Source organism: Schistocerca nitens, chromosome 4 (assembly GCF_023898315.1).
Source record: "Schistocerca nitens isolate TAMUIC-IGC-003100 chromosome 4, iqSchNite1.1, whole genome shotgun sequence".
Classification (NCBI taxonomy): domain Eukaryota; kingdom Metazoa; phylum Arthropoda; class Insecta; order Orthoptera; family Acrididae; genus Schistocerca; species Schistocerca nitens.
Genome location: NC_064617.1, coordinates 254,821,364 through 254,847,652, shown reverse-complemented (window position 1 = coordinate 254,847,652; position 26,289 = coordinate 254,821,364). Strand labels below are relative to the sequence as shown.

General features: G+C 43.5%; 1 protein-coding gene across 1 annotated transcript in view; it reads left to right on the top strand.

The window, feature by feature from the left end:
* Positions 1–4,196: 4,196 nt before the first annotated feature.
* LOC126252237 (homeobox protein Nkx-2.5-like) overlaps positions 4,197–26,289 on the top strand; it is a 108,564-nt gene continuing 86,471 nt past the window's right edge. Inside the window, exons 1-3 of the mRNA XM_049953110.1 lie at positions 4,197–4,280; positions 5,517–5,685; positions 5,743–6,027. Coding sequence (XP_049809067.1) covers positions 4,197–4,280; positions 5,517–5,685; positions 5,743–6,027 — 538 coding nt within the window. The remainder of the gene's footprint in view (positions 4,281–5,516; positions 5,686–5,742; positions 6,028–26,289) is intronic.

Genomic DNA, 26,289 nt, shown 5'->3' with positions numbered 1-26,289 from the left:
GTAAAGTGGCTTGCGGAGCGTAGATGTGTAGATGTAGAATTTTGAATTTTCTCCTGAAATGCTCGTCAGATAATACGTGCCAGTAAGACGCGTAAGGCTACGGATCTTAAGACGTACATTTCCCGTAAAAGTTTTCTGGAAATGGTTGAGCTCAGAGATACGAAGTATAAAAAATTATGACCCTCCTTTAGATGAAATGAAATATGGAAGAAATCTTATTCACAAACACATTTCAAACTTCTAAAATTTTCATAACGATTATTTTAAAAACCTTTATGGTTTTGCCAATTGGATTAATAAATATTTGATGGGTTCACTGGAAATTTGATGCGACCCATGGAACCAGCATGCCGACTTATTCACACCAGCTGTCCACTGAACCAGATGAAAATGTTTGTATGAAATAATTACGTTTTCGTATTTTCCTGGTATAAGAGTGTCCTCGCCACAGTTTCATAATAAATATATATTTTATTTTACAGTTTTGTGGTGCTGACTCCTAAGCTGGAGCCTAAATAGTCTGAGGGTTCATATGGGCCAAACAGAATTACACAAAATCATTTTTAAAAGTGTTTGAGAATTCTCGTTTTGCTGTTGTTGTTTGTTATCGTTGTTGTTGTTGTTGTGGTCTTCCGTCCCAAGACTGGTTTGATGCATTACTTTACCATGTGCAACCCTCTTGGTCTCTTCTTAGCTGCCGGAACCTGCATTGCGTCGAAGCTGCTTAGCTTATTCAGAACTTAGTCTCCTACTATTTTTATGCTCCCTCTCTCCCCCCCCCCCCTAGACTACACTTAGTTCCTTCACTAAACAGAGAAATCCTTAATGCCTCAGGACGTGTCCTATCAGTCGACAGCTTCTTTTAGTGAAGTTATGCCATAAATTTCATTTTTTCAAATTGGTTCAGTACATCATTAATTATTCAATCTATCCACCTAATTTTCATCATTCTTCTGTAATGCCACATTTCAAAAGCTTCTATTCTCTCCCTATATGAAGTGCTTATCGTCCATGTTTCACTGTCGTACGACACTGTTCTCCGCAGAGATAACTTCAGAGAAGGTCAACACGTAAATCAATATTCGATATTAATTTCTCTCTTTCAGAAACACTTTTCTTGCTATTTCCAGGCTGCAATTTTCATCCGCTCTACTTTGGACATCGTCAGTTATTTTCCTGCCCAAATAGCAAAACTCATCCACTTCTTTTACTGTCTCACTTCCTGACCTAATTCCCTCGTCATCGACTAATTCAATTCGACTACGTTCCTTTAAACGAGTTTTACTTTTGTTGATATTCAACTATTAATTTGTTTTCCTCATCTGAAGACACTACCCATTTCACAGAACTACAATGACATCGGCAAGCCGCAAAGTTTCTATTTCTTCTCCCTCAACATAAAATCCCTTTCCTAATTTATCTTTGGTTTTCGCGTCTACAGACTGCTTAACATTGAGGAGAGCCTACAGCGCTGTCTAGGACCCTTACCAAATACTGCAGCCTTTTAATGCCGTTTGACTCTTCTAACTGCAGCCTTGTTTCTGTACAACTTGTCGATAACCTTTCGCTCCCTGAGTTTTACCCCTGCTGCCTTCAGAATTTCACAGTACAATGTAGTCAACAGTATCAAAAGCCTTCTCTAAATCTACAAACACTGTAATTGTAAGACTGAAGACTGTTTTTCTTCATTCTGTCTCCTAAGACAAATCGTAGACTCAATAATGTCTCCCTTGTTCCAACATTTCTCCGGAATACAACCTGATCTTCTCCAAGGTCGCCTTCAAGAAATTTTTCCGTTCTTCTGTGCATAATTCGTGTCTGCAACCATGACTTATTAACGTTGATTAATAATAGAGCAGTGCTCCAGATTCTGGATGGGGAATGCACATTCCATAAGTCCTATTACGGTTCCACGCCTTATAACTTTTTTCTGTTGAACATTCGCCTTACACTGTTGCGTTCTGTATATTACGTGCCAGTTACCCAGTACAAATGTGCACGTGGATATGAGGGTGATTCATATTAACAGGCCGGCCGAAGTGGCCGCGCGGTTCTGGCGCTGCAGTCTGGAACCGCGAGACCGCTACGGTCGCAGGTTCGAATCCTGCCTCGGGCATGGATGTGTGTGATGTCCTTAGGTTAGTTAGGTTTAACTAGTTCTAAGTTCTAGGGGACTAATGACCTCAGCAGTTGAGTCCCATAGTGCTCAGAACCATTTGAACCATTTGAATCATATTAACACCTAAAACACTCCGAGGTGACGTAGATGACGCTGAGACAAGTAATTCAATATAAGACACATGGAGCCTCAAATATCGGGAAATACCCCAACAGTGTATGACAAGTATCGATCATGTGACATCAGAAGATGACGTATCTCGTCAAAAGATCAGCCATTATGCTTGTTGATACTGCCCTCTCCAGTAGGGGCAGTGCTAAGAGTAAATGATATATATATATATATATATATATATATATATATATATATATATATATATATATATCATTTTATTTATATTTATCATTTTATTTATTATCATATATATATATATATATATATATATATATATATATATAATTAACGTTTTACAATGCAACAAACGGCACTGATTACGTATTTGTTTATATGTTCAGGTGTGCTAACAAAACTAATGTGGTTCCATTTAAAAAAACGTAGGTTTGTGTTAAAAAACATACTTCCGTGCATTTTTGTATGGTTTGTATTAACCAATTACACTAGCCCCTCTCCTCATGTTCGGTCTGTGGAAACGGTTCGTCAGTATTTGATGTGGTTTACGAAATATATACAGCGGTAACGTTAGGTGACTCACCGTCTTTTACTCTTAGCTGTGAAATTCGGAAGCTTATATATTATTTTCTTGTGACGCAATACTGTAGGTCTTTGTTTTACTGTCTTTTGCACTTAACAACTGTCTAACGCAATCCAAAGAAACACCGCCTGCCAAACGCAAGGCACGAAACCAGAGCCCCACATGCTGAATTCGAGCCCGGAGCCACACCGACGGGAATACTTGATTTGGGTTGGGATGATCGGGTGCGACAGACTGATAGGCTTCACCATTGCACGAGAGGCGAGGTACGTCATCTGGTGACCTCACATGTTCAACATTTGTCATCCACTTTTGTGGTATTTTCCGACATTTGCAGCCCCATGTGACTTTTATTAAATTACTTGTCTCAGCATCAAATAAGTCGCTTCGTGGGTTTCTAAACGTTAATAAGAATCACCCTGTTTATGTAGGGTGTTTCACAATTCAAATTACACATATCTAGAGGTTGTATAGAAGACTTAATACAACAAGTTTTACATAGGAACCCATGTCCGCTAACGTCATCCAACGACGCCACAGAGCGTCAAACTTGTAAGCACCGGCGCCTGTACATGTTATGTATATACAGGGTGATTCCGGGGTGATGTTTCAAACTTTCAAGGATGATGGGGCCGCAAAATTGATAAATTCCCCGGAAGGGTCCATGGTTTGGAAACGAAGTGTCGAAAGTTAAGAGCGAAACCCGTTCTGATATACCTGACATTGAAATGCATGTATCGGTACCGTTGTTGCTAATGATGTAGAGTAGGCAGTATTCGGAGGTGGTTGCATGGACCAAAATAACAACAAAAAGTCTAAAAAACATGGGCTCTAAATGTATACCTTAAGAGCTGTGACCACCTACTCAGTACAGGAGAGTGCTCCACACTAGCGAAGAAGAACAATGCTCCTAGCTCCTCAGGTATGCGTTTTAGGGCCCTTGTGTACTGGGAATTTTTTACCTTGTTTTGCACGATACTACCACACTCGGAAAGCTGCCTACCCTACAATCTTAGCAGTAGCAGTACATGTATTCCAGGATCAGAGGTATCAGAACGGGTTTCGCTTATGACTTTCGACTCGTTTTCGAATCAGGGACCCTTACATCAAATTAATACATTTATCTGTCTCCATCATACTTGAAAGTTTTTACCATTATTATGGAATTACCCTGTATATACATACATTTACAGGCAGCGGCTATAACTTTGGCCCTTTGTAGCGTCATCGGATGGCGTTTACGGACATGGGTTCCTATGTGGAACTTGATCTAGTAAGGCTCCTCTACTACCGCTAGCAGTGTGTGACGTTAATTGTGAAAGACGCAATAATTTTTTAAGCTCAGTGAAGAATTTCTGTAGGAACATGGGGCCGTCTGAGGGTTCGCTGCCTTCGCCGGGTCTCAGCCCTAGATTAGGAGGTCGATACGGCGGCCCATTGGCCGCGGCGGTTTGTTAGTGGGCGTGTTTTGTAACGGGCTGCACTGCTGGAGGGGGAAGGGGGGCGCCTGATCGCCGCCTGAGGGGAGGGGAGAGGCCGGTGGCGGTGACGGCTGACACGCTCCTCCGCCCCCACCGCCGCCCCCGCGCTGCCTCCGCCTCCGGCGCGGCCGTCCATCGGCAGTCCCCGGCGGGCGCCGCTCGTGGCTCATTACCAGCGCGTGACACGCAGGCTGGCGGACGCGCACGGACGCTCGACGCCGCTGTCAGCGTTACCTGCTAGTGGCCGGCTGGTGATCCAACTTGTCACCAAGGCGAGTCGCTCCGATGCCCGCGTGGCAGGTGACGAGGTAAGAGACGGTCGCCGCCACTCGAACTGTGCGCGTGTGCCGCCACACCCCCTCCGCCCAACTTTCCGGAAAGCGTCGCTCCGCGTGTTGATGGACGTGTGTCGAAGGAGCAATCTCGCCTGCCAACGGCAGCTGCCCCTGCATCACGAGCTGTGCCAAAGTTGGTAGCGACGCTACAGCAAGGAGTTGACGCGGTGCGGGGTGAACTGACCGCAGAGACAGTTGTCAACAGAGCTACGACGAACTGTTCACACATTACTAATACACTACTACAGTGCTCTTAAATAAACTGCGATCTTTTCATTCACTGCCTGCCCTAAATAGTAAGCCAAATGCTATTTAATTTTTTGCGCAGCTTAAGGCTCTTGGCTGTACACCACGCTATTTATATGACGATTCGTAACTTCTAGTCGTGATCCAGAAACAGTTAAGCTTTCTTTGGCAAACTCGTAAAGACACTACTGTTCCTAGGAAAGTCTGAAGTGATGAGATTGCAGTATTACTAACTGCTCTCTGTCGTGCTGTACAAACTAATAGTGTCGTAATTTGTAGAAAGTGTTTGATCTGCACTCTGGACTCTGGGAAATAATAGCAAGAAATGTAAAGCAATTCTAGTCTCCGCGAAATGTCTGCTACTAGATTACTGGTGGCATTCAGAGGCCAGAATTATCGCTGAACACTCATTCAGAAAAGTATGGAACGCCCTGTTTGTACTACCGAGTTCAGAGCGTCAGACACTCGACCGTCCACCGTGTGACCGAACCAAGATGCTGTCTGGCGGGTGCTACCAGCCGCAGTACAGCGGCAACTGCACCGCAGCCTTCAGCGGTGCCACCACCACGGGGTACCACCCAGCGCACCACCACCATCACCACCACGTGCACCACCACGGCCAGGTCCACGCGGCCGCCACCCCCTTCTCCGTCAAGGACATCCTGAACCTGGCGGCGGCCAACGAGCAGCAAGCTGCGAGCCAGTTCTTCCCCGTCATGGACGTCAGCTTCGCCTTCGACGAGTGCTCCGCAGCCGGCGCCACCTTCACGGCAAGCAACAACAATAACATCTGTAACGTCGCGAACAACAACAATAACATCAACGGCTCCCTGATCGGTGGCAGCGCAGTGAACGGCACGTCCGGTTTCTGCGACGGCAACGCCCCTCTCGACCCGTTCGCTGACCTGTACTACTCCACCGGGTACGCAGGGGGAGGCGCCAGCGGGAAAGTGTCCGTGTCTGTGGAGGGCTTTTGCGGAGGCGGCGGCGACGTGGACCAGTCGCTCACGTCGCCGCACGTGCAGCAGCTCAGCCACCTGTGTCCGCCTTACCCGGAGCAGCAGCCGCCGCACGTGCACCAACAACTGCAGCCACAGCAGCAACACACCCAGCCAGGCGCGGTTGAAAGCGACAGTAAGTACTATGATAGCTTGTTTTCACTCATCAGTCTTCTGTCTTCTTTGGACCTGTCTTAAATTTATTCCTGTCTTGTGTTAATCTTTCAGTCTCTGCGTAACTACTATACCAAAAATCTTTTACACATTCATAAAATCTTCTCGGTGTTCAGACAGCGACAAATCGGAGGTAAAGCCTCAAGCTTCACCAGCTGCTTCGTAAGGAGATATGACAGCTGGAAGCGATCTTGGCAGACATCCATCTCCTGACGAAGGGGATCGTGATAGTCTTAGAAAGCTCAAGTTTTAGCTCCGATCTGATGCTGTCTGAACACAGAGAAATCCCTTCCTTAACCTGATTCGCATATTGTATCCTTTTTCTACCCCTTCTGTATTTCCTTTCTGCCACTCTTTCCAGAACCTAATATGTTGTTGTTGTTGTGGTCTTCAGTCCTGAGACTGGTTTGATGCAGCTCTCCATGCTAATCTATCCTGTGCAAGCTCCTTCATCTCCCAGTACCTACTACCACCTACATCCTTTTGAATCTGCTTAGTGTATTCATCTCTTGGTCTCCCTCTAAGATTTTTACCCTCCACTCTGCCCTCCAATGCTAAATTTGTGATCCCTTGATGCCTCAGGACATGTCCTACCAATCGATCCCTTCTTCTAGTCAAGCTGTGCCACAAACTTCTCCCCAATCCTATTCAATACCTACTCATTAGTTACATGATCTACCCACCTAATCTTCAACATTCTTCTGTAGCACCGTATTTCGAAAGCTCCTATTTTGTCCAAACTATTTATTGTCCATGTTTCACTTCCATACATGGCTACACTCCATACAAATACTTTCAGAAACGACTTCCTGACACTTAAATCTATACTCGATGTTAACAAATATCTCTTCTTCAGAAACGCTTTCCTTGCCATTGCCAGTCTACATTTTATATCCTCTCTACTTCGACCATCATCATTTATTTTGCTCCCCAAATAGCAAAACTCCTTTACTACTTTAAGTGTCTCATTTCCTAATCTAATTCCCTCAGCATCACCTGACATAATTCGACTACATTCCATTATCCTCGTTTTGCTTTTGTTGATGTTCATCTTATATCCTCCTTTCAAGACACTGTCCATTCCGTTCAACTGCTCTTCTAAGTCCTTTGCTGTCTCTGACAGAATTACAATGTCCATCTGAGCTCTTGGTATTCATACAAGTGGCTCTCTTTTCTCCAAAGGTCTCTTTAATTTTCCTGTAGGCTGTATCTATCTTACCCCTAGTGAGATAAGCCTCTATATCCTTACATTTGTCCTCTAGAGAACCTAATATACTGGTTCACAATGTTTAGCAGTTGCCACACTAATATGCCCCCTTTTCTGGCAACTGTCTTCCACAGTTCATCACCTTTGTTCTTTGTAGGACTTCTTCATTTCATACTTCCACTGTCCATTTCATTCTTAACGATATTCGATAGGTCCACGCTTAAAACTTTTCTAGTTTCTTCTTCCTCCGATATCCGGTTGTCCCTGTCTTTCTTCCGTTCAGTACTGTCCTCCAGATTTCCGCTGACAGGAAGCTATATTCAAGGTGCATAATATAGGCTACAGTGCTAATTGTAGTCGTCTGACTGCTTCCCGGAGCAACAAAAATTTAACTTTCAGTATTTAATATAATTACTTACCGAATTTAAAATGTTTAAATGTATTCGTAATCTACTCATTAACAAAGCTTAACACATTAACAAAGTTAGAAATTGCTATATGTCTTCAGGCGGCGTTGCTCACTGCGCGCAATTATCCACATTATATTCATCCAGAATTTGGAAATGAGAGCACAAAGGGACTTCCAGTACACCTAACGCATAATATGAAACCAAGTTTATCGCTCAATATATTTCGCTGCATATGCAATGAAACTTCATCAACAGGCGTGACGTTTTAATTTATTACTTCTTAACGACTGACTCTATTCGCAACAAATTTTGCGCGCAGTATCCACAAATACCGCAGAGCATATCTCCAAAATTAAGTCACTGAGTATACGTAGCTGATACGTGAAAAGCTAGTTCTTGCTTAAAACTAAGTGCAAATTATCCAGACTGTAATTATTGATTAAGTGGTTGATAATGAGAGTACGTGGCGATTACCAATGAATTTTTAACTTAATCCAGACCTTTTCTTAGGTTTTCCTTGCCTACATGCTTAAAATAAGATATTTTAAAAATCAGAAGCTTGAAACAGTTTGGTAGTCCTACATGGGAGTTCGATTCTTTTTAAGGAAAAGAGGGGGGGGGGGCAGAGGGGAGGACCTGTTTACTGACTTCTTCCAAATTTCCATATCAACATCTAACTTTCTACTGAATAAAGTTTTCTCCACTTCTGCCAATCTACTTCTCATCTTTGCATCAGCCATCCTGCATAATGTTCCTTCTGAATCAGTAGGATTGTTTCACTTCCACCACTACAAATTTTGAAGTCAAGAGAGTCGTTATTCTCCTTTATATTATTCTTTATCACCTCCTCCTTCTCTACCTAATTTATCCTTAAACCATATGCAGTTGTGAACCATTTTGCAACATACAGAACTTTTATCTTCGTCAAGAACTTACAGGGTGCTCAAACGTCCTTCAACATTTAAAAACGCACAATTCATGGTATATTGTAGGTAGAGAGTTAAAACTTGACACTCACGTCTGAAATGACATGGGGTTTTATTAAAACGAATACTAGTGTATAAACTGGCCAACAGAGAGCTCTATAGAGCAACACGTCAGTGCCGCTGCTTGAGAATCGTGTATACAACGAACTCTAATGAGACACTGAATCAGTCCCTAGGAGTCACTCTGTGTGATTATTGGTTGTGTGGCTAGTAGAAGTCGCAGAACTGCCACGATCGTCCGACATCATTGTCGATGCTAAAAGACCACATCCAACAGCAGTTTCTTACCTTTGCCACTGATGTACTGCACAGTGATTTGCTAAAAGTCAATTGGAAAGAAATTATGTGCTTTCTAGATGAAGGATGATTAAATGATATTGAAGTAAGATGATGCACTTTGCTGGAAACAAATATTTTCTATTAATATTTAGCAATAATCGGTCAAGCGTTAATTCTTTTCTTTTCTGAGGTTAATAAAAATAATTATTGATTTGGATTACATGGTTTGGAATACGGTACACAAGTGTAGAATGTCAGCAAATGTGAATTACCATTTTCAGATTCGGAAGTAAAAAAGGAATGATACAGTTGTTGCTGAAAACATTTTTTTTTCCTTTTCCAGCAGTTTGCTCAGCACGTGCAGTCGTTTCGCCTTTTTCTATACATTATTCATGTAATTCTTAATCGTGTCGTTTGAGAAACAAGTTATCCCGTAAGACTCAAAAACTTTAAAGGAACTGTAATAGGAATATTAGTTGACGGACACTCTACCTAAGTAGCCCAACGAACGAAGGATAAAGATCCGTGTGGTCACCGATTTTTGTACGGTGTTACAGAGGAATGAAATGAGTAACATAACAAAAGTCCTGACCATTGGTGTCTGAGCTTGGCGGCGAGAGGGGGAGGGGGGCTTTAGAGGTACGATTTTATGTTTTTCTGGAATCTCTAAATCTGCGAATTCTAATGAAAATGTTTCCCAGTAAAAAACTAAATTACATTATATTTCCTGCAAAACACGTGGTATTCCTTTTTTCTCTAGGAATAACAGCTTCCACGTTGCAAGGAATGAAGAAATCGCAATTTATTAAAAATGGTGATTTAATGATACAAAATTAATGAATATTGTTAAATAACATGGGATGAGAACAAAGATTAAATTTTTGTACCATAAAGAAGAGCAGTATTAATGGATAAATTGTATTCTGGGAGTGTAACAGGGTGAATGGTGAGGGTGGAAGTCAGAAGCATGTGGGAAGACTGGTCGCCAGATTATGGTCGCGCACTTCCCTCCGTCATAGGTCTGCAAAATTAAGAGCGAGCAGGCAATCCCTCATCCTCTCAGCCATATTACCCCAGAAAAGGCAACTACAGTATGTTTCACAAAGCTATACTGACCTTTTCGCAGCTCGGCTTATGAATCACTGGCGACACAGTGCACTGATATGCATGGGGATATATATTTTCCATATTCTCTCCACTTTTTCTTTTCATTTTGAAGACCTACAAAGGAGGGAAGTGCATGACCACAATCCGGTGACGACCTTCTCTCACTCTTCTAACCTTCACTCACGCCTTTCCACTCTGTTACACACACAGAACACTATTTATCCCTTAATACGGCTATATTACATTCAGATGTGGCACACGCAATTAATTTTGTGCGTAATCAACTTCATTTAACAATAAATATCAAATTTATACCATTAACCATTAAAACATTATGTTAATATGCTGCGATTTCTCCACAACCTGCAACGCGGAAACTAATAGTTCTAAATAAAAAATGAAAATGACCTTTTTGGAGGGAATTGTATGAAGCTTAATTTTGTGCGGAGTAACATTTTCTCAAGATGCCGCGATTCTCGAGATATTCAAGACAAAGCTAAACAGGTGACCAATACAGACAACCCCTCTCCCCTCAACCCTGCTCACATCTCATCGGTAAGGATTTTTGGTATGTTGTTCATTGCACCCCTGCCTTTGGCCTTCGTGGCTTGCCATACGGCAGAGTTAAGAAATCGCCATAAGAATTTCTACTGAAAAAAAATTACAAAAAAAATATTTGCCCTGGCTTGCAACTATCTGCACATAGCTGGAATGACACTTAGCTTTGTTATAATAAATGTATATATCACCTGAAAACGGTTACTATCTTCTCAGGCTTATTCAATATGATAGAACCCCCGGCCTTTGTTTATGAAAGAAATACTCAGCCGTTAAAGCACTTGCGAAAATAAAACGCAAGCTAGCGAAATCTTTCAGTCATCAGCCACGCAATGTTTCGTTATAGTGCGATATTTCAATGAGTTTCGTAATCGACGTTCCCCTGACAGACAGGGCCATGACAGCGAGTGGGCCGTTGATGCTTAAGATATAACCTGTCTGAGAAATTAATTTAGAAACCTAGCATTCATAAATGAGAAATTAATATCTCACCCAGGACTGCGTACCTATTATCATCGATTTGACAGTATCAATTTCAATGGATTATGATGTAAGTATTAGGTGACATCACTGTTTTTCTCTGATCAGTTTGCATTGGTCACGAAATAATCTGATGTAGATTCGCTTTTAATCAAGCACGTCTGATGAGAGCCTCCTTGAGAAAACAGCCAAGTTTCTTAAAAAGGGAATCAGAAGAATCAAGGTGTCAATGTTATTGAATTTCACAACACCCAAAACGCTATTGTAGAATAAAAGAGTGTGAGTATGGTTTAAAATTCCAACATTCGATGACAACGCTGTTCTGTTACAATAATGGCGGTGCACTCCTTGTTTTTCTTTCTTATCTTTGTACAAATATGGTTACCTTCGATAAGGACTGAGACTAAATACGGCTCCAGGAAAATAAAATTACGTCAGATTCACTAATATGATTACATCTTTCTTAAAAATGAGTTTTAATGTATGATATATAAACAGTTCAGACTCCGAGTCATCATGTTTCGTCAACATATTTATATGACCACAGTAATGCTTTTAAGAATGCTACTTCAAATTAGTGAGCCAGTTTGGACGCCACAGATAAATCAGGTGAGTCAGAACGTTGTGACTACCTGCTGAATGTCATGTTGTTTCACCTTCTGAATGGAACACGTACACCACTGATGACGAATCTGCTTAAAATGGGTTCGAGAAATCCTTTCTGGTTTTCCGAAAGAATACGGCGCTGGATGTCTACGCTCAGACCACGCCATTCTCGTAAATTACAGGCCAATTGGTTGTGGACGCGAAACTGGCGCCAATAGCATGTCGGATGTATTACATAGGCTCCAGCTCACGCGAATTTGGTGGCGAAGACATCAACATGAGTTCATTATCAAGTTTCTCCAACCACAGTAGTACTATTCTGGTCTCGTGAGACGAGCTGTTATCCTGATGGAAGATCGCAGACAGGGAAGATAAGCATGAAAGGGTCCGCCCCCTCCGCTGAATAGACAGCGCGTCTGGTTTCAATGCAGCGAACCCGGGCTTGATTCCCGGCAGATTCGGAGATTTTCTCTGCTCGGGGACTGGTTGTTGTATTGTCCTCATCATCATTTCATCATCATCGACACCCAAGTCGACCAGTGTAGCACCGACTGAAAAGACTTACAATTCGTGACCGAACTTCCCCAGGTTGCGACTCCTGGTCATCAGTGCCATACTACCATTTCCTTTTAGCATGAAGGGGTGCAGGCGGTCCACAACAATATTCACGTACACCGCACCTGCTTTGGTGCCTTTGATTACTACCACGGGTCACATGGAAGTCCAGGCAAATGTTCTCCGTTGCACAATACTTCCTTCATCAGGCTGTGTCCGTGGCGCATATTTCGACCAGCGATTCGCCTGGACGAGAGCATACCTGGGGACGACCACTAATCTGCTTTAAAAAGAAAAGTGTATCTAACTAAGTGATAAATGCGGATGACCGTGCCCACTGCAATCGTAAACGACAATATCGGTGAGTAAACAAGCAAGCATATAGTGGTCGTCCGTTGCGGAGCCCAAAGTTCAATACGTGCTGAACGGTGGTGTGCTCCGACACACTTGAACCTGCGCCATCATTGTATTCTGTTGTCAGGTCTGCAAGAGATCGCCGCCTGTCCCATTTTCCAGAGTGGGCAAGCCTCCGATTGCTATGTTCTGTAATGGGGCTTAGACGTCAAACGCCTTGTTGCGTTACTCGTGATTTTAATGAATTTCCCCATTTACGGCCCTAGAATGATTCCTCATACAGCTGTGGTCCGTTTATATACTTCTGTAAACGCGTCACGTGTCCGCTTCGCCACGGGGCAGCATTCAGTCTCGCGCTGGGGACCCGTCATAATGTTTTGGCTTGGTAGCCTGCGTGTGAGTGTGTGTATGTGTGTATAAGGATTTTCTGTCCTGCCAACAATGAGGTCCATAGAGACGGAGTACACGGTCTGCTTGCACAGTATGGCAAACTAAATTGGCTGCGTCTCTTTCAAACTACCCATCTCATTATTCGCGTTGGCAAATTTAGGGGAACATCAAAAAATATAAAACTGGATAGAATGACGACGATTTGAAACTACTCCATCGGAAAGGAAGTCCAGATCCTTCACCACTGAATCACTTCGCTCGGGTAAGTCAGTTATAAGGGGTATTCAAATGAAAGTGACACAGACAGAAAAAAGTAAGTGAACTGTTTATTATTTGAGAAGGAGTTGCCATAACCACTAATTGATTTATCCTACTGTGAGACAAGAAGGACAGTACGCTCATAGAAAAATATTTGTGTTGTCCATGGAACCATGATTGTACCTACGCCTGCACTGCATCTTCCGAAGTAAATCGACGGCCACGAATTTCTTTCTTCAGGGCTCGAAAAATATAGAAATTGCTTGGAGAGATATCGAGGCTGTGTGTCTGATGGGTAACAGCTTCAGATCGAAACGGTTGCAACGTAGACGAAACAACCTTGGTAATTCTTAAACGACTGGCTGGGCTTGATGGCGAGCTTCAGTTCTTGCAAGGTATTCACCTACCATTGTGCGTTATCTGTGGCACCGTTTTCCAGAAGGTCAATGAGCAACGGGACTTTTCAGTCATAGGAAGAGGTCATCATGACTTTCCCGAAGTTGGTGTGTACAGCTTTGGATTTTTTCCGAGGGGTGGAGTTTGGGGGAGGGGGTCAATCCATGTGCTTCCACTTTTAACTCTGATGCCTGATCTCCGGCTCAAAATGATGACATCATGTTTCATCTCCCGCGACAGTAAGGGACAGAAATCAATATTCTTCAGTGTAATAATGTTCCAGGTGCTGCAGTGTTGTTGACGTTCTTTTCACTGTTCAATTAGGCCGTGGGGAGCGCAGCACACACAAGTTTTCCGTAGCTTCAGGGGAAGTGTCATGTTGGCGTTGACACCAGCGTCCACCGCAGCAGTGACAGTGGGATAAGGACACGATGAGCTTGTCATGACCAATTTCTGTCTTTCAATGACACACGACCTTATCGAACTCTTTTAGTCCACTTAAATACACGCGCAAGCGACATACTACGTTTGCCATAAACGAAAGACCTGAATTTCACTTCATGACGCTCCTTCCGCAGTCAAAAACCACGCTTCAGTTCACTGTTCCTTCTTCCTGGCCTCCATCGTGAAGTAGGATGCACAAAAACCACTCTCTGACTTCACGCCGAGCAAGTCTAAAAGACAAATGGCACAGCCGTGAACGTCTGCACAGTTCCTTCCTGATTCCCAATAGAGGGAACTTCTATAAACACACGTACCTGCGTTATCCAGTGCTCGTTATACAGTCTGACGCGTTTTCATTTGACTACCCCTGACACAGTGAAGCACCAGAGAAACTGGTAGAGGCATGCATATTCAAATATAGAGATATGTACAAAGGCAGAATACGGCGCTGCGATCGACAGTGCCTATGTAAGACAACAAGAGTCTGGTGCAGTTGTGAGATCGGCTACTCCTGTTACAATGGCCGGTTATCAATATTTAAATGAGTTTGAACGCGGTGTTATAGTCAGTGCAAGAGCGATGGGACACAGCACCTCCGAGGTAGCTATTATGAAACGTCCCCTTTTTGAACAATTAATACAAGACTGTGCTTAAACTGACACACAATATTTTTAGCGCAACGCAATCTGACTTTCAAAAATCCCTACAAAAAAAATGGCCCTGACTAACATTAAACTATGCGTTTCACAAATCGCTTACCTCACAAAAATCTTCGTTACTCCCACTACTGCAATACAGCAAGCGCCACTACTGCCAGCTAAATAAAAGATTCAAACTATGGAAGGCACTAACTACTGATAGGGATAGTTAGCAAATGAAAGATATTAATGGAGAACAAAAAATGTATTTACCTTAATATCATCATGTATATATCAGTTCATGACAAATTTCAAAACTCCGCCATCTCTCTCCCCACATCCACCACTGCTGGCGGCTCACCTCCAACTGCGCAACGCTACGCGCTGTTCACATCCAGCTGCCGCTGCCCAACACTACAATGGCAGACAACAATGCAAACTAGCCACCGACTGCACACAGCACAGCCAGTGATTTTCATACAGAGGTGGCGTTACCAATAAAAAAACCTAAACAGCCTACTTACACTATGAAGTGGGTATTTTCCGGTACAACCATTTTACGAGTGTACCATGAATACCATAAATCCGCTAAAACGTCAAATTTCCTACATCACTGCTGCCGGAAAAATACCCTGCACGAACGGGACCAAGGGCGACTGAAAATAATTGTTCAAAGTGACAGAAGTGAAACCCTTCCGCAAATTGCTACAGATTTGAATGCTGATTTCAATGGCATAAACAAGTATCAACATCATCGATATGTGCTTTCGGGCCGGCCGAAGTGGCCGTGCGGTTAAAGGCGCTGCAGTCTGGAACCGCAAGACCGCTACGGTCGCAGGTTCGAATCCTGCCTCGGGCATGGATGTTTGTGATGTCCTTAGGTTAGTTAGGTTTAACTAGTTCTAAGTTCTAGGGGACTAATGACCTCAGCAGTTGAGTCCCATAGTTCTCAGAGCCATTTGAACCATTTTTTTGTGCTTTCGGAGCCGAAGGTCTACTCGTGTACCCTTGATTACTGCACGGCACAAAGCTTTACGCCTCACCTGGGCCCGTCAACACCGACATTACACTTTTGATGACTAGAAACTTGTTGCCTGGTCGGACAAGTCTCGTTTCAAGTTTTATTGAGTGGATGGACGTGTGCGGCAATGGAGACAACCTCATGAATCCATGAACCCTGAATGTCAGCAGGGTACTATTCGGGCTGGTGAACGCTCTGTAATGGTAAGGACCGTGTGCAGTTAGAGTGATACGGGACACCTAGATACGAATCTGACAGGTGGCACGTACGTAAGCATCCTGACCATCTGCATCCATTCATGTCCATTGTGCACTCCGACGGACTTGGGCAGTTCCAGCAGGACAACGCGACGCTCGAAACATCCAGAATTGCTACAGAGCGGCACCAGGAGCACTCTTCTGAGTTTAAACACTGCCGTTGGTCACCAAACGCCCTAGACATGAGCATTGTTGAGCGTATCTGGGATGTCTTGCAACGTGCTGGCTGTTCAGAAGATATCTCCACACCCTCGTACTCTTGCGGATTTATGTTCAGCCCTGCAGGACTCATGATCTCATTTCCCTCCAGCACTACTTCAGACATTAGTCGAGTCCATGCCACGTGTTGTTGCGGCATTTCTTCGCGCTCGTGGGGGCCCTACATGATATTAGGCAGGTGTACTAGTTTCTTTGTGTCTGCAGTGTACAATGGCAAAGAAGGCATGGAGCACTTTATCTGTTTCCTCATTGCAAGTGTTTCTGCAGTCTAAATATTTTGTGTTGTGGGAGTAAGACGGAAAATAGACTCACCACACTATTTCACTGTTAAATAACCTGAAAGTCACACCAGTAATGGCGAATGGGGCATGTCGCTGGAACACATCAAATGCCTGTCGTCTTTTTAAGCTGTCAAAATTTTCGCTGGACGTACAAGCAGTTTTGACATATTTATTGTACACTGATGAGAAACTGATTCAGAGACGCCCAGTAAGTATCACTACACTTCGTTACCATTTCGATATGGGTAGGACGACACGGAACTGTGTTAATCCACGACCGTGCAGCAAGCGTCCTCAGATTAGTTCAGGAGCTTCTAAAACGCTTAGGTCTTTCCTGACAGTATCTCACAACTGTTCAGTAGATTAGAATAAGTTATCATTAAGTCTCCGGAATGTTTATCGAACCATCGTGCCAGAATTGCGGAGGTGTATGGCTGGTCACTGTAGTGCTGAGAATGCTTTTCATCAAGTGCGTCTCGTAAGCGGACAAACACTTGTACGAATTCCTCCAGCCCTTTCTTACAACGTTCTGTGGCAGAGATTCTATCAGATTCTGTTTAGTTGCCCATCAACATTCCTGTTACGAGGGTTTCAACGATAACTACATTGTGCGATGTGTAGTTGTGATACAAGACTGACTTTCCATGACGATCGTTGAGCTAGATTCCCTGGGACCACGTTTGCTGTTGTATCAATCTGAGATTGGCATTGACGACCCAGCTCATCCACACATTGTTGTCCGCAAGCATTTAACACCTTAAGCAGCTGTTTTATCCTTACTGAGGCCAATGAAAAATGGGGCTGTATTATGCCTAATCTACAGTTATGAAAGCGATGTCTCTGGTTAGCAAACGCCCCTGTAGTTGTCGATATATGTAGTATTTCAGTTATCCTTTCTTAATCAGGCATACGAAGTGGCTCTGGCCTAATGAGGTCCTGTCAGAGAAGCGACATGGAGGAGGGGTAGTCATAATGTTGTAATTAACCACTCGAAAAAATAAAGTTACGTAACTATTTTCTTATTTATTTGCACTCTCATGTCTTCAGGTCTGACACAAATTCATATCTCTGGGTGGCTCTACCGTTGTACTGAACCAGAGGGGCCAAAATAAGATGATATAGTCCATACGACGCTATCAATGATGTGCGCCATTGCTGCAGTACTGTGGTTAGAGAATCACGGTGTCAATTTCGCTGAGGACGAAGCCATACTGCGCAAAAGTGAAGATGAGATCCAGGAGCTGTTGAATGGTATAGACAGTCTACTGCCTGTATGTATGGGTGAAGAATAAACCAAAGAAAGACAAAAGTGTTAAGCTGTATCAGAAATGAGATTAGTGACAAACTTAATAAATGCCGGGGCACATTTAATAGAGCAAGTTAAGGGACTGTGCTACCTTGGAAGTAGAATAACGGATGAAGGACGAAATAAGAATGACTTAAGTAACCACCAGCACAAGCAAAGAGAGGATATCTTGCCAATAGAAGTGTACTGGTATCGAAGATAGATGTTAATCCCAGGAAGAAATTTCTGAGAATTTTGTTCGGAACGCTCCATTGGAGGAGGATGATGTGGTATGGGGAAACCAAAGAAGGGGATCAAAGCTCCTCAGATATGGATTTATAGAAAGATGCTGAAAATTAATTGGAGTGATAAGACAAGAAACGATGAGGTATTTCGTGAAATCGGCGATGAAAGGAAGACGTTGACAACACTAACTAAAGTAAGAGGTGAGATGGTAGAACTTTCGTTGAGATATTGGGGATTAACTTCCACAATACTAGTGAGAACTTTATAGGGCAGCGATTATAGAGCAAGGCTGAGATTTGGAATATATCCACCAAACAGTTGAGGTCGCGTTAAGTTCTCCTCAGAGATGAACGATTTGGTACAGGAATTGAAGTCGTAGTGGACGTCTTCAAAAGAGTCAAAAGATTGGCTTGCATAACGCATTTACCGCCACTCAGTCAACTCAAAACGTTTTCCAACCTCAAAGTTCTTTGACACGGGAATCAGGAAAAGATAGTGGCTGCCAAATTTGATGAACAGAGACGACATGCCAAAAATTCATACTTCAAATCCTTAATTTTCTCCTATTGGCGAAGCACTTCTATGGGCGGGGGTATACTAGTGACGAAATAAGTTTATTTTGTTTTCCTTTATACATGTATTTGCATTTATAAATTATATCACAAATTTTGTTCTTACAATTGGCCTAGAACGCCCTAGAAGTCTAGGTCTAGAAGTATTCGCCCAATATTGTCTTCACGTTTGTAAGGTAATCGATAAAAAGAATCTGTTTTATATCTCTGGAACCACCAGTCATAGCCTTACAGCCTGATATAATGGACCCAGTCTACAATGGTGTGGTAACAACTCACATCTTTCATTGGGGCTTCATTCTGGAGTGAAATGATGTGTTCACGGCTCACCTGCATTGAAAAGTCACCGTTTTCGGGCTTTACGAAAATTGTCGCGAAAATCCGTTTTTGCCCTTGCTGACGTTCAGTATTCAATAAATGAGGCTGCTATTTTGAGGACGTCTTTCTCGTCAGAAATTCCTCAAGTAATATGTATAGTACTCCATCTCTTGATACACCTACGGCATTTATTACATCATACAAATTTAATTGCCATTGGATAATACTATACAGTACAGTTAAGCGGTTTTTTTACCTGTGTGTGAATTTGGTCGCGTCCTTCAAGTATATCTGTTTAATGATCACGTTTGAATTCACAACCAAATTTTTAATGGTTGAAAATGTTGGAGCAGAATCCTTACGAACTCTTCTGTAAAGTTTGGAAGGTAGGAGACAAGTTACTGCCAGAAGTAAAGTTGTGAGGACGGGCCGTGAGTCGTCATTGGGTTACTCAGATGGTAGAGCACTTGCCCGCGAAAGGCGAAGGTCCCGAGTTCGAGTCACGGTCCGGCACACAGTTTTAATCTGCCAGTAAGTTTCAGCTCTCAATTACTTCGAATGAAAATAGGTTGACTATAAAAAACCCAAACTGAAAAACGTTTTGGACCATACTGTATTTCAACTAACCACACAACACCACTACTGTCAACGTAACTGTTGCGCGAATCAAACTAATGAAAATCATTTCGCTAAATATGCCGAAACTATAAGAAAGAAATTTCGTTGATATCGAAGCCATCTCCGTGCCATGCCGAGTAATTTTCACCTCACTGCAATAGGGTTTCTCTCGGACAGCGTGCATTGTCTGATCAAAAGTATCGGTACAACAATTAGTGGACATTATCGTGGAGTGTGACCATTCTTCACCTTCATGACGGCTTAAACTTTGCTGGGGACATTTTAAATGGGATATCTGAATGTCTGTGAAGCAATGACAGCTCATCCTTCCTCAGGAGCCAAAACCAGTGAAGGTAGCGATGTTGGACGCTGGGGTTTGTAGCGATTGCGGCGTTCTGATTCATCCGAAAGACGTTCCATTGGTCTGAGGTCTGAGCTCTGAGCTCTGGACAGGCCAGTTCACTTCAGGATTGATAGTGTGCACGGACTACCGCCTCGCAGATGCTGCTTTATCACAAGGTGCATAATCATAGTCTAAGACTGACGATGAAACATGGAAAAACTATGTATGTTACAACAAGTTTTGTGGTTCATTTATAGCCTGAGCAGTTCAGGCATATACCTGAAGGGACACTGATTTAATTTGTGACTATTCCAGTTATACACACAACTGAAGGAAATGCAGCCGGGCGACATCGTCGTCGACTACGTCATCCGGCTGCATTCTCGTAAGTTATTTGAACATTGTATACACCGGGAATCAGGTCTCATATAGCAGTTTCGCTCCTAGGCTTAAAGATGCCCGGGTACCATCGTTGCCTGGGAAGTTGCATGCTTGGATCTGGGTTTTAAATGTGCTGTTTCTGTTCGTACCTACTACAGTAAAAAAATTAAATAAGACAAATGAGTACACTTAGCTTCTCACTGCAAACCAACAAGTGCTTACAAACGTGGTTGAGACTCAAAATAAAACTAAGTGAAACAAAAGGAAACTACGGAGCGGATCGCATAACAGGGCTGACAAATGCCGGATTTCAAATGTGTAATAATAAGAAAAAAATAATAAATATTTCGAACATATTTTTACTTAATGATAAAACAAACCACCATACATGTTATCCATTTAGTAAGTGTGGGACGCACTTTCTCCGTCAGTATATTGCTGAATCATGTGATCTGTTCTCTTTCATTTCCCTATATCTTCACCTTTAACTATCAATAGCTTTTCTTAGATTGATAAGACATCAATATCTCATATGCCGTTTCACTTAGGGCCGAAATTAATAATTTAGACACTCGAAGCGGAAGGCTAACGCGTACACTGCAATCACTTTAACTCTTCCACTGTCGTTCTCGCACTATTTGTAAGAAAAACATGGACGTCTTGTAAACATTTTTTCCAATAAATTTTACTGAAGCTACCTTGTAATATTATTTTTATTTGTTCTCCTGAACTATTACTTACGCCAAGGCTTTAAGATCTTCTGAGAACTGTGTATTTACAGCCAGAGCCCTAAGTCATTTTCAACAAGAAACAAATGGAACCCATCTTTCTTATGTCGCAAGGGCACCTTTACGAAATCCACGGCGGAAAGCGTAAAACTAGTGGGAGACCTACATGGTGATATGAGTATAGTAAATTCGGACTCGCTTCTGTCACCAGTGAAGCATTTAAGCTGGGCCTGACACAACTGTTTTCAGTTATCGGCATCTGACTGACCCACGTCGAGCTCTACTGAGTCGAGCGGTCTCTAGCAGGCAGCTATGTTGCTTTTGTATTGCTGGTATTCTAGCTCTGACACCATCGTGTGAAGTAACGCTCGTGTTCCTCCACCAAGTATTCTCTGCAAAACGTACGTCAATTTTATTATCGTGGTGGCATTACATGTAATATCATGCTTCATGCAAGATCAATGTCGCTATCTAAAAGCGAATTCACTGCTAGTAACCTCTTAGACATTCACCTCTTTACTGGCGTCTTTCACATGGTTCATCTGCATCCGAAATTGTTGGAATTCCTTAATCTCTGTCTATAGTGTCACGTTATACGTGTACTTGAATAATCGTTACAACAAGTTATTCTGTTTGTAATTATGAAATGTCTGCTCTTCCCGGAAAATGTCAAGGAACAAATATTTTATTTTTTATTTTTGTGTCGTATCTCTTGTTAAAATGGGCACAAAATCTTCGTAAGTCTACAAGTAGACACAGAGGACATGTCTTACTTGCTAGATGAGGTAGGAGGTGCTGTCACCAGACAAGTACAGTACAAGCGCGTAAAAAGATAGGCTCTGAACCTTCTTGTACATTGATGGGAATTTCATTATGTTCGGTGTGCTTTCAATCATAGAGATATATGTTCACGGTGCACTGCAGTTTGAGACTTGCACATCTTTTGGACCAGTCAGATAGTAGAAATATTAGTAGTTACGTTGGGACGGAAAGCTATGAAAGTGAAGTCACGGCTAACTGCTCGACGAATAACGAAAACATACTCGCCTATTACCTCCGTATCATTTTGTCGCTGTGTGTAAGACCTTTCTGTGAAGATACATAAACGGTTTCTTTGCATAGTACCACTGGTAAGGCACAGGTGGTCAGTAATGATCATTTTCAATATGTTTTTGTGTAACAATGATTTCCTTATCCTCATCACACTACCAACTGTGTGCACGGAGTCGCTGTGTTACCTTCACGAATATTCCTCAGAGGACGTCACCATGACACACTGCTCTTGGACCCAGTAACAATGTATATTCACCACCGCAATACGACCAGCGTTCTGAGGGAACAGCATTAAGAGAACCCAGTACGGAGGAAAGTGAGGATACACTCGGGCAGTGGGTACCCACTATCAAGGCCTGCAAGAGTACAGGACCTACTTCACAACACTTTCTCTGCGCCCAACACTTTTGCTTGTCGTACGTTTTCAACCAATTCCACGATGTACATTCACATCTGTTTCTCTAGAATCACTAAATACATCATTCGTGAGGTCACAGTGACATTGTCATCCATGAGCAGCTATGAATGTGTGAATGCACCTGTGTAGGCCTGATTATCACACTTATCATGTATGCACGTATCGAAACATACAGTAAAATAAGATCAGAAGACCAGACTGGTCAATGGCACGGACCGCGTCTACCAATACTCCGTCAAAGGCGGATATCGGCCAAAATCCTGGTAGCATGAACTTCGTGTTCATCAAGAAGGCCAAGTAGGCTCGTCAGCTGAATCACCAGCGTTGCTAGCACGAGATTATGCGATGGTTATGATACATAATCCTATAGCGCACCACACAATAAATCTTAATCGCTGGCCGCGACTGGTAACCTCCGCACCAAAGGGGTTGTCACATTCCTATGTGTTAGTTGTACGTACGTTAACGATGCCATCTCGGCCAAATTAGCATGACTTGTGAAAAACGTGGATGACCGAAATGTAAGTAGGCTTGTGGCCATGTGTGCTAACCACAGAATTCTGAACGAATGAGAATAGCCCTCAGTTAATTGCTATACTGTTTGCAAATAGTTTAGGTGTACAGCAAGTCAAGAGAAAGACACTAGACAGACATAAGACTTACATTCATTACACGGTCCACTTATAGTCACTTCTTAGGTGGACCGCTGGTTACACTATCTAACACTGGTCACAAAATGTAACACGCGTCGTCCATGGAAAGTAATGCTATACGTCGCGTTACATCGCAGTTTATACGGTCACACCACTCTCAGATTGCTTTACACACGTGATGAGACACTCCTACATGTATGCAGATAGCGGTATTGTGTGTGAAATGCGACGTCCTCTCTCGTGAACATTGCCATTTGCAAGGCAATATAAGCAAATTGGACAAAATTGTTGTCATTCCCAGGAGAAATAACTATACTCGTAATACCGTCTAACATGGTGCAAAACTGCAAGTTTATTGTTTCACTCGCATCCTCACATGGACGATTTAACACAGAAATGGCGTCGATATTCCATACTAAACACTAAATAATAACTAATAAAAACTTAATCTTAACTAACCTAAGGACATCACACACATCCATGCCCGAGGCAGGATTCGAACTTGCGACCGTAGCAGCAGCTCGGTTCTGGACTTAAGCGCCTAGAACCACTCGGCCACAACGGCCGGCCGCTGAAAATGGTCCCAGTTTGGCGATGGAGAGAGCCTACACCTTCATGCAGGTATGCCATATCCAGGTGAAGCAAATCATTGACGATTGGAAGTAACAAACTGCTGAGACATTGACTGCTGCGTTACACTTGGTCACGGAGCATGTAGAAATAGACGCCTTGTTTGATGTTCACAGTGACAGAAAAATGTGCACCTAAATTATGGTATGATAAACACCCAAAACATCTCAGAATCACCCGTGGCGTAACCTCCACACACAGTGGGGTAACACCTCACGGGGCACTCGTTGCATCAGCGCCCTGCTTTATTTGCAAAGAATTAAAATCGTGACTCGGCGGACAATACTACACTCATGCTCATAAATTAAGAATAATGCTGATACATGGTGAAACAATGCTCTGGTGGGCGGTTTGCTGGTTGCATCACCTCGGGGTATGACCATGCGGTGCATCTGACCTGCAGCCGTCGCACGGTGGCGCTGGTAGCAGTCCACATGCGCAGAGGTGTGGTGGTGTACGTCACAGTACGGTGCAGACGTTTTCAGACGTGCTAATGGTGACAGTGTGTTGAAAATGGCTCAAAGAACACGTATTGATGACGTTATGAGGGACAGAATACAAGGGCGACTGGAGGCTGGTAAAACACAGCAGGTCGTAACACGTGCCCTCTGTGTGCCACAAAGTGTGGTCTCAGGATTATGGGAATGACTCCATCAGACAGGAAACGGAACCGGACGCTACAGTACGGGACGTCCACAGTGTACAACACCACAGGAAGACCGATATCTCACCCATCAGTGCCCGCAGCCGGCCACGGAGTACTGCAGGTAGCCTTGCTCGGGACCTTACTGCAGTCACTGGAACAGTTGTCTCCAGACACACAGTCTACAGACGACTGAACAGACATGGTTTATTCGCTCGGAGACCTGCAAGGTGCATTCCACTGACCCGTGGTCATAGGAGAGCCAGTACAACCTGGTGTCAAGAACACAGTATATGGTCATTGGAACGGTGGTTACAGGTTATGTTCACAGACGAGTCCAGGTATAGTCTGAACAGTGATTCTCGCGGGGGTTTCATATGGCGTGAACCAGGAACCAGATACTAACCCTTAATATCCTTGAAAGGGACCTGTATGGAGGTCGTGGTTAGATGGTGCAGCGTTGGATTTTTATTGGTGCACGTACACCCCTGCATGTCTTTGACAGAGGAACTGCCACAGGTCAGGTGTATCGGGACGTCATTTTGGACCAGTATGTCCACCTTTTCAGTGGTTCACTGGGTCCCATCTTCCGCCTGATGGATGATAACGCACGGCTCCACCGAACTGCCATCGTGGAGGAGTACCTTGAAACAGAAGATACCAGGCGAATGGAATAGCCTCCTTTTCTCCAGACCTAAACCCCATCGAGCACGTCTGGGATGCTCTTGGTCGACGTATCGCTGCACGTCTTCATTCCCCTACGACACTTCAGGAGCTCCGACAGGCACTATTGCAAGAATGGGAGGCTATACCCCAGCAACTGCTCGACCACCTGATCCAGAGCATGCCAACCCGTTGTGCGGCCTGTGTACGTGTGCATGGTGATGACGTCCCATATTGATGTTCGGGTACATGCGCATGAAACAGTGGTGTTTTGTAGCACATGTGTGTCGGGTCGGATTTCTCAACTTATCACCAATACGGTAGGACTTACAGATCTGTGTCGTGTGTGTTCTCTATGTCCCTATGCTATTGGCGCCAGTTTTGTGTAGTGCCACGTTGTGTGGCACCACATTCTGAAATTATCCTTAATTTATGAGCATGAGTATATATTCCTGCAGTCAGTTACTGTCAGTGCACTCCAGGTAGCTGAGTGGTCGCCGACCCGGTAGCTCAGTGTGTCCGGTCAGAGGGTTATCTAGTATCTGTAATAAAAAAAAACTGAGTTAGCGAATCAACAAAGAACCTAAACGGGTGTCATCAGACGTCCGCTCCGAACAAATTCCACAAACAATATAGAACAAAGTGAGATCAACCAAAATAAAAAAAAGGTGGTCAGAGCGACAGAATGTCAATCCTAAGGGCCCGGGTTCGATTCCAGGCTTGGTCGGAGATTTTTCTCCGCTCAGGGACTGGGTGTTGTGTTGTCTTAATTATCATCATTTCATCCACATCGACGTGCAAGTGGCCGAAGTGGCGTCAAATCGAAAGACTTGCACCCGGCGAACGGTCTACCCGACGGGAGGCCCTAGTCACACGAGAGTTCATTTAGGATGTTTCTGTATTCCTTCGATTTACTGAAGATGTGTAGCGTTATTCACCGGTGTCAGCAATGGCCTTTGCGAGGTACCCGACTCAAAAAGTTCCTTGCATGCGGTTTACTTCAAAGTGCTCGCTCGGAAACTTGTTGAAATGGATCTACATTCACTGACAACAGCAGTTCATGAGAGCTTTGAAACCGACTGTCAGCGGCAAGGCGTGACACTGGACTGCGATCTTCTAACTACCACAGTTCTTACATCATGACAGTGAGTAGTACACTGTTCCTTGCACTCACGTTGGACAGACCACTGTCATACACAAACAAATTGTGAGATCATGGGCACGTCC